At 37.8% G+C, this 10121-nt stretch overlaps 1 protein-coding gene across 1 annotated transcript in view; it reads left to right on the forward strand.

Moving 5' to 3' along the window:
- Window positions 1-10121, forward strand: part of LOC106867837 (FACT complex subunit SPT16) — a 61214-nt gene that overhangs the window by 26402 nt on the left and 24691 nt on the right. Inside the window, exons 2-5 of the mRNA XM_052974974.1 lie at window positions 4637-4735; window positions 6517-6681; window positions 7745-7804; window positions 9193-9288. Of these exons, the coding sequence (XP_052830934.1) occupies window positions 4637-4735; window positions 6517-6681; window positions 7745-7804; window positions 9193-9288 (420 nt within the window). The remainder of the gene's footprint in view (window positions 1-4636; window positions 4736-6516; window positions 6682-7744; window positions 7805-9192; window positions 9289-10121) is intronic.

Genomic DNA, 10121 nt, shown 5'->3' on the forward strand with positions numbered 1-10121 from the left:
AAACAGAAAATCTATGTTAAGTTGAGGTGACGTTTCATAAAAGTCTCTTTGTTTTAGAAGTAAGGAAAATGTGTGACTTGAATCTCTCTGCTTTGTATATATAGAAAATAATAAGAGACTTCGTAGGAAGAGGTCCTTCGCTCGGTGAAGTAATAGTTTTTGCACGTAATCTAGAGCAGTGCTTACTCAGTGGTCCGTCCGGTGCCGGTCCGCGGCGAAATTCCAGAAAAGAAAGAAACATTATAAAATGCTTATGTAATATTGTATTATTTCATCATCGTCAACATCGTTTAACGTCCGTTTTCCAGGCTGGCATGGGTTGGACGGTTTGACTGGGGACTGGCAAGCCAGGAGGCCGCACCAGGCTCCAATCTGATCTAGCAGTGTTTCTACGGCTAGACGCCCTTCCTAACGCCAACCACTATAAGATTAAAAGAAAAAAATGTCAGCTTTTATGATATTCATTATATATATTGTTTCTGGTATAAATTCAATGCCTAAATTATTACTAAGAAATATAACCTGTCCCTGGCACATTGGGGGTGGAAAACTGCTGGTACTCCACATCAGATAGTTTGAGTTACCTAAGAATAGGGCGCAAGGATAAACGAATAAAGTTTTAATTAAATCATCTTCTAAATCTCTTTCTATATGTGTGTTTGTATATTTATATACTGAGGGTGATAAATTGAATATTAATTTAATTAACATCAATTTAAAACCAGTGGCCTAGCATATAAAAAATCTGAAAATTCAGAAAAAATTGTATTACATGCGTATAAGAAGGGATGACCACTAAGTGGTCATCTGATATGCTAGAAAGAGATCATCAACGACCCAACCACAAAGAAAATAATGTTCTATAGAAAAAATTCAGCGAACATCTGATGTTTGGGTGTCCACAAAGTCTGGGTACATGGGGATTAACACATACTTTAAGAAATTATTATTTCTTATATCTAATTGTTTATGTCATGATTTTATTTACTCCATGTACCCAGACCTTGTGGACACCCTGTATATATATATGTGTGTGTATGTGTGAAATTCTGTTACAAGAGGAATGGTGACTGTAACCTAAAAGTTTCAAAACGCAGTCGATGAGCGCTAGCAAACCGAAAACTTCGCAGTCACTATCATCATGCTTGTAATAGCATAATATGTACTCTATAAAAAGTATTGAATACACCTTCAGTTTAATGTAAAATTGTTTTCATTTGTAACTCGACATAAAAACACGCACATGCATACTATTTTCCTTCATAGAAAGGCGCAGTTTTTTTTTTTTTTTTTTGTCGTTTTTAAAGAATCCGAGTGCGGCAGGATAAAAAAAAAAACGGGTTGGTGGAAAACATTGACCCAGGGGTGAAGATATTGGAGGCGCAATTGTTAACGTTGTTTCTGTCTGCTATTCTTTTCTGAATGAATCGCCATGTGATTAAATATTCACAATAAAGTGCAAATAAAAGGGAAGTAACTGCTTCTTTTTCCGGTTTATTTATTCGTTTCGTGTTTTGTGTGAAAAGATTTTACGTTGTCTCTGAAGAATTTTCACAGAATGGGAGGGTCGACGGGATGAATAGAGCTGGCGAGGTGCTGAATAATTGTTTAGATCAGTCATGCGCAAACTGTATCCCGCGGGGTTTCTGAATGACACGCCTAAATTGCCTGACCGTAAGCCCTCTAGAAAAAAATTGTCCGCGCTTTGTTTAGACCCGAGTCAGCTCAAATGATTAAAGAACATTGTATAATGTTCTTTGTTTTAAGAGCCTTTGATCGATGGGCAGCATTTTGGTAAAGCTTCACAATGGCTATGATGTTTGTTAAGCTTTTTAAGAATGAAAAATGTGAAGGAAATTGTACACAACAGTCGCAGATACGGCCGTGTGGTTAAGAAGCTCACTTTACAAACACCCTGGTTTATGGTTCAATCCCACCGCGTGGCGCCGTGATCATCATGCATGCCTTGTTAGGCGTACACTTTAGAAGCTTGTCGTGTGCGTGCGTGTGTTTGACAGCCAGTGTTCGTTTGTTTACCTTTCCGTACCTTAAGTTGTTCGGCAAAAGTGACCGAAAGACGGAGGTAAAGAATACGTACACCACCAGTTTTCGGTGGAACAAAAAACCCTAAAAAACACCGTGTGTTTGTATTCTTTCGCCAGAATAAGTACCAGACTTCAAAGAAATTAGAATTACTGGGGTTGATTTGTTCGACTAAAACCCTTCAAAGCAGTGCCCCAGCATGGCTGCAGTCCAATGGCTGAAGCAAGCAAAACGGTAAAAGATAAAACATGATAAAAGATATGCTGTTTCCTTGTAGCTTAGGTACCTCGTTACTGTTTCATAGTCGGAGGTGATCTTGTATTCATTTCCTCGCAGTTTCTATTCATTTGAACTTATGCAGTAGCCAGGTTACAAGGGCTCATCTACGTGGTTGATCGACCTGCTAGAAACAACAATCTAATATCTTTGAAGTTACAACCGTGGCCTCATAAATAATATTTATCCCCACTTAAACGTAGATGTTCTCTTAGGACAAAATATACCGTGGTAGATACATTATGAGAAACTTTCATATTTGCTTATTACATTGCTAGAGATGTAAACGAGTGCCTTTGGTAAGCATCTGATGAAAGCTGAAGGGCACGGGGGTTGAAAGGTTGTGACTGTTTGGAATATAGCTGTGAATAAGTTTTTTTTTTATGAAGTAAAGTAAATGGAACCTGTGAGAATTTAGTTTGATTTTGATCTTGAACCAAATACACAAGTCTGTGCAAGGTTGTTTATGGAAGACCAGCAGTCACCCATGCACACCGGCCTCCCCTCTCCACACCACCGATGTTATCCAAGGAAAAGAGTAAAGGCCGATACAGCTTGGCACCAGTGACGTTGCAACTCATTTCTACAGATGAGTGAATTGGAGCAACTTGAAATAAAATGTCTTGCTCAAGAACACAGCACAGAGCCTGGCCCAGGAACCAAACTCGCTACTTCATTATTGTGAGTCCAGCGCTCTAACCACTGAGCCATGTGCCTGTCATATATACACATACACACGCTTCACATTGATCCGCTATGTAGCGATTGGTGTGCAACGTAGTAGTCATTAGAATATACTACCATGTGTTTCTTCTGTTTAATACTATTTATGATCATTGTAACTTTTAAATTGACTTGTGGCTAATATGCTGACTGGTGATGCATCTGTTTATTTTACATTTGTGTGGGTAGGTAGTGTTCTCGAGAGTAGGGTAATATTTGAGTGAGATTTTGGCTGCTTTGTTTAGAAGGTTGAGTGACTATGCAGAAACCTCCTTCATTGGCTCAATGAGAACAGACTACTATATTTGATGGCATATGAGATGCATTCTATTTCAGCAGTGCATATTGAGGGAAAACAGGGTTTATTGCTGTAAAGCATGGATTATAGGGCTCACCATCTCATGGTAAGACCCAGGCTTATTTTTTTTTTGAGATGATTTGTTTTATATGTTATCAAATAAAGTATGTTCTCCCCAAATAAAAATTAGTTTTAGTATTATTTCATTGTTTTGGAAAAGTACAGTATGCCTAACTTTTGCATACCCAGGTAGTGTGTTTGTGTATGTGTGTTGCTAAAAAGTACGTTTGAATATTCTGGAGATTGATATGGGGTGATCTACATATAAACCCTTTTGATACCAAGACTTCTGCTTCTTTGATAGAAAATTTCTTTATAAAGTGATCTAAAACTTTTCCATTAAAATTCCATGTTAATTTATCTGCCAATTGCCAGCTTAGTAATGACCAAAATAATTCAGTAAATTCTTTATTATTTTCAAAAATTAGTTGAAGTAAAGTGGGTGCCAGTGCCACCATAATGGCACTGGTGGTGGTGCCATGTAAAAGGCACTCAGTGCAGTCTGTAAAATGGTTGGCACTTGGAAGGGTGTCCAGCCGTACAAACCATGTAAAAACAGACAATTAGATGGAGCCTGGTGCAGCTCTCCAGTTGGCCAGCTTCTGTCAAATTGTCCAGCCCATGACAGGATACACACTGGATGTTGAATGATGATACAGTTCAACAGAAATCATTATCATCATTGTTTAACGTCTGTCTTCCATGCTGGCATGGGTTGGATGGCTTGACAAGAGCCAGCCCGGCACAAGATTGCACCAGGCTTCAGGTTTTTACAGCTGGATGCCCTTCCTAACACCACCCACCCGCTCAGCAGAGTGGACTGAGTGCTTTTTACATGGCACCAACATAGGTGGGGGTCAGTTTTTTTTTGGCATGGTTTTTACAGATGGATGCCCTTCGAAGTGCCAACCACCTTAGAGTGTGGACTGGGTGCTTTTTATGTGGCACAAGCACTAGGTGGGTCACCAAGTAAGTTGCAAGGCAAAGATCCTTTGAGATTGGAGGAATTGATCTTGTGTCAGATGGGAAAAGTTTATGGTAAGTCCCCGTATATATGTTAGACTAAAAAAGAAAAATGTATGTTTGTATATGGTTAAAATGTTCATTGAACATAGCAAAGAATAATGTAGGGTGAAGTCCCACAACCTTTGTTAGACATAAAAAAACTGTCATTATATTGTCTCTGTTTTTCCAGTGCATTACTTGATTGTTCTTTCTATTTTTCTCTCCTTCTAGAGTGCTTCATCTGAAGATTCTCTATCTAAAATTGATGTCCTTATTACAGCAGTTGGAGTTGATGAAGAAGTTGTCTACTCCAAGTCAACTGCCTTGCAGGTAACACATAACTATTCCTGATTTTTCCAATTTATTTTATAATGTTGCTTTAAAAACTGATCCATCACTAGGCAACTTATTTCAGTTGTGATATTAAAAAAAAGGCTTTGTGAAATCTTCTGAAAATTGTTTTAAATACCACAACAGAAAGTTCATTTCTGGTGGACTCAATTGTCAATCTAGTTTCCAGTTTATGTGGATGCTTTTTTTTATGTTTTTTTTTTAACACTTTGCTTTCCAAACCCATTTTATGTCATGTTCTTTTTTGCCTCGGCGGTCTAATTTTGTTGTAAATTACATGATTTTTAATTTTTTAATTATATGTTCTAGTTCACTATGTAAACTGCCACATTGATTTATGGCCTTGATTTCTAGCATGTGCCTGTGCGGCACCATGTAAAAGCACCCAGCTCACTTTGTAAAGTGGTTGGTATTAGGGAGGGCATCCAGCCATAGAATCCAAGCCAAATCAGACTGGAGTCTGGTGCAGCTCCCCAGCTTGCCAACTCTGGTCAAACTGTCCAACCCATACCAGCATGAACAAACTGATGTTAAATGATGATTATCTATGATACTTTCAACAGATGTCAAATTACATTATGGAAGCTTTAATGGTTTGCTTTTCATAAAACTTTATTTTGTGAAAGGCAGCAATCCCATGATGGAGATGGCAGTGATTTAGCCCCTTCTTTCCAGGTCCTATCTCAGCTCCTATTGATCTCAATTGAAAGCCATCTGAGAAATTACAAATAAACTTTGTGCTCTGTACATTGCCTATGAATAATGTAATTTGAACCACAAGTAATGTTAGGGCTTTGTAAGAAAACATCACCATTGGGAGTTACTGGTAACTCCCATGGTATATTAAGAATATAGCACAGGGTGTCGCCAGTGCAACTCCCACAGTAGGTGAAGCGTTAATTTAGCTAAGTACCTTCAGATAGTCATTACTATAACAATTTTCATTCCTAGTTACAAAACTGCTGCAAAGAAACTCTGCTGGTTGTTGGGAATCTTGGCATTTGGAGCTTGTGTTCTTGTTATATAATAAATATTAATGACAGAGGCAGTGTTTCTTTTTGTTTTAGTGGAACATCCACGTTTAAGTGGGGATAAATATTACCTCTCAGTATTTTTGTTTTAACACTGCACTAATGGTTTCCATAAGTTTTCAATTAAAATCTTCCACCAAACCTTAGTCACAATTTATGTTCCTAACTCTAATTTAATGATAACGAAGTTATTTTACTAAATTCATTGTTATATTTAAAATTAATTGAAAGAATAATATTTGCATATGTACTCATTTGTGTGTGTATATATATTTTTTGTATTTGTTTATATATGTGTGTATATATATTTTTTGTATTTGTTTATATATGTGTGTATATATGTATGTGTGCACACTCACACAAACACATATGGTCCAATTTATGGTGGCATGGAAAAATAGTTGTTAAACGATGATGATAGATCTGTGTGTGTGTGTTAGTCCTCTACTTACTGCTTGGTAACCAGTGTTGGTTTGTTTACATCCCTGTTACTTAGCAGTTTTACGAAAGAGAGTGATGGGATAAGTACCAGACTTTACAAGATAAGCATTGACATAGATTTTTTTTTTTTTTCATGTCCCTACCAAACCTTTCATGGGCACTGCCCCAGCATGGCTACAATTCAATGACTGGAATGAGTAAAAGATAAAAAGATTATTTTGACTCAGCCACTCCTTTGATTTGCAAGTTTCGATAAATGTTATTCTTGTTGTTGTTATCTTTCTACAGACATGGCTCTTTGGTTATGAACTCACAGATACAGTGATGGTGCTGTGTGAGAAGAACATTTATTTCTTGGCAAGCAAAAAAAAGATTGAATTCCTGAAGCAAGTTGATACCTCAAAAGAAAATGACCAAGGTATTCCTTCCATCAAACTCCTTACAAGAGACAAGGTGAGTGTTGTTACTTGTTTCCATGTTATATAGCATTACCTTGGTGCTATTACAAGGAGTACCCAAAAGAAACCGGAATTTTCCATTATTATTTCATTCACTTAGATTTACATATTTACACTTTTATTGTGGCTACTTTTCATCTTCCGTAAGCAAGCAAGGCACAGATTTTACTGCAACTCTTTTCACTTGCAATTCTTTACTCAAAATTGGTTGGCAAGAGCTCCAGGACACATTAGTCACATCAACAAGTTCATCAATTGTTTGGCAATGGTCCTCCAAGATCAAAATCTTTGATGATGTGATAAATTCTTTTTAGAATGACATCATCGGGTAGGTGTAAGAGGCTGGATCTGGTTGGTTTGAACATAAAATAGGTAGAATTTTGGGACTGGATAATAATAAGTCTTTCTCCTGTAGGCACAAGGCCTGAAATTTTGGGAGAGTTGTGGTGGGGCTCAAGTCTATTCCATCGACTACAGTGCATAACTGGTACCTATTTCATTGACCCTAAATGGATGCAAGGCAAAGTTGACCTCGGTGAAATTTGAACTCAGGATGTAAAGACAGATGAAATGCCACTAAGCAATTGTGCCGGGCACACTAATGATACTGCCAGCTCACTGCCTTGATGATGATGATGATGATAATAATAATAATAATAATAATCCTTTCTACTGTAGGTATAAGGCCTGGATTTTTGTGGGGAGTGGGACAATTGATCACACTGACCCCAGTATTTGATTGGTATTTGATTTATTGATCCCAAAAGGACGAAAGGCAAAGTTGACTTCGGCGGAACTTGAACTCAGAACATAGCAGTAGGCAAAATACAGCTAAGCATTTCGTCCGTCACGCTAACGATTCTGCCAGCTCGCCACCTTAACCACGACAGCAATGTATTTAATGCACAGAAAGTTTATAGAAGAATCATTCTTGTTTCTGTTAGTTTTAACGATGTTATTGCTATAGGCTTGTAGCATAATGTTTGTGAGTCTGTATCCTCTTATAAGCACCGTTTATAACTTCCTGTATTGAATAATATGTGTGTGTATCTTTTCAGGTGGACAAGGATAAAGGCAATTTTCAAAAACTTGTTGATGCCATCAAACAAAGTAAGAAAGTAAGTAAAAAAAAGTTTCCCTTTTCTGTTGTTTCTCTCTTACTTTCTATTTTTCCGTCTTTCATCTGTTTTTTTTCATGGCTGTCTTTCTGTGTTTTCCTCATCACTTCCTCTTCATTATCTTTTTGCTGTTTCTGCCATATCCTCTTTGTTATCTTGGTGTCTCTTGGTAAGGTAAAGGTAAAGTAAAATCAGATGGCCCGAACACATAAGCAATATGGAGCTATGGCAAAGAACGAATCAAGTTTCGATTAGGGAGCAAATATTTAAGAAAAAGTGGAAGTGGATTGGCAGCACAATTAGAAAGAACACACCAAATGTAGCGAAAAGTGCTTTACAGTGGAATCTGGATAGATATAGAAAGAGGGGTAGGCCTAAGAACTCGTGGCGTAGATCAACACAAAAGGAACTAGAGAAAGGGGGACATTCATGGCAGAGTATAAGTACAGAAGCGAGAAATTGTGCGACATGGAATTCAATTATAAGTGGCCTACACTCCGCATTGAAGGGTTAAAGGCAGGAAAGAAGAAAGATAAAGTTACCTGCTGGAGTTGTACCGACTTAGAAGCAGGGGGTTGGAAACAATTAAGGGCTAGCTAGAGTTGGAGTCGGTAAAATAGACCACAATCACTTAATTACATAAAGAGGAGTCAAAGTCAGAGGTGCAGATAGTAGAGGAGACAGGGTTGAAGTTTTTTGTTTTGGTTTCACAGCCCCGCTTATAGGGGCCTGGTTGCCAGGTTCCTTGGCATATAAATTCCCCGCCTGAACGGGATGGCAGTCCATCACAGTATTACTTGTGTTTGCCAGCTGAGTGGACTGGAGTAACATGAATCGAAGTGTTTTGCTCTACCAACCACATGGTTCCGGGTTCAGTCTCACTGCGTGGCACCTTGGGCAAGTGTCTTCTGCTATAGCCTCGGGTCGACCAAAGCCTTGTGAGTGGATTTGGTAGACAGAAACTGAAAGAAGCCTGTCACACATGTATGTGTGTATATATATATATATATATATAGAAGCAGTCCTGGAACTCCCCTTTTTGGGATAGCATGTAGCTGCCACGTCGTACTCCCTTGGATTTCTATGACATCTTGAAATCTTGTTCAATTGGGATTTGTTTTTCTTAGAAAGTTTCTTGGCCATCCTAACCGTCAAGCCATGTCTCTTCTCATGCACACACACACACACACATACACACACACTCATATTTTCTCTTCTATGGTCACTGACAGTACCTCTGATTTGGTGAGATGACCACACCCTACTTCCAAGCACTGCTAATCGACCCCAGGACTTATTCTTTGTAAGCCTAGTACTTATTCTATCTTTGCTCAATTTTATTATGTTTTTTTTTTTTTTTTAGATGGTTACTATATTTTTTATTGCAGGGTAAAACTATTGGTGAATTCATAAAAGACAAGTTTCCAGGAGATTTCATGGATGGTTGGAGAGCAGCTCTGAAAGCAGAAGATTTCACAAAGGTTGTTTTTCTATGAGTAATTTCTTTGAGTCTTTTATAATCAGTCTTAATTACTGAATTACCATCCTCCCTCCTTCTCTTCCGTCTGGTGTAACCATGTATTCTTCCCCTAAGCAAAACAACTGTGTTTGTCCTGCTATCATACTTTAATCCTTTAGCATTCAAACTGGCTATATCTGGCTCAAATATTCTACCTGCTTTATGTTGAAACCAGCCGAATCCAACCTCTCACACCTATCCTACAATGCCATTCTAAAAATATACAGGAGAGTATTGTAGTTCGCTTGAAGCATTGTGTATTGTTTGTAAAGAATAAAAAGTTTTGAATGGTACAACAATGCACTATATTACAAAAAATGGACTATATACCTGTTGTAACTTAGTTATCCATAGTCTGATGATATTTCGGAATACAATTCCTTCTTCAGATATTCTTAGATGGAGTCGCTGCTATAATCATAATATAATAATATTATGACTATATACGCCGGTGGTGTTTGATCAGAGGTTAAGGATGGATGAGAATTCTGTAATGCAGTCATTCTATTGTTCCAGTCCCAAAAATATTAGTTTAATTAAACTGATTTTGGTCAGTACAAGTCAGCTTTTTAGTCAAAGAAATCGACCCCAGGACATATTCTTTGCAAATTGATCGCTTTTGCTGAACCACTAAGTTACGGGGACATAAACATAGCAACATTGTCAAGCGATGGCAGACACTCGCGTGCATACACACACACACACACATACATGACGTTAGGAAGGGCACATATATATATACACGGCGTTAGGAACGGCACATATATATATATATATATATATATATATATATATATA

Source organism: Octopus bimaculoides, chromosome 20 (genome assembly GCF_001194135.2).
Source record: "Octopus bimaculoides isolate UCB-OBI-ISO-001 chromosome 20, ASM119413v2, whole genome shotgun sequence".
Taxonomy (NCBI): Eukaryota; Metazoa; Mollusca; class Cephalopoda; order Octopoda; family Octopodidae; genus Octopus; species Octopus bimaculoides.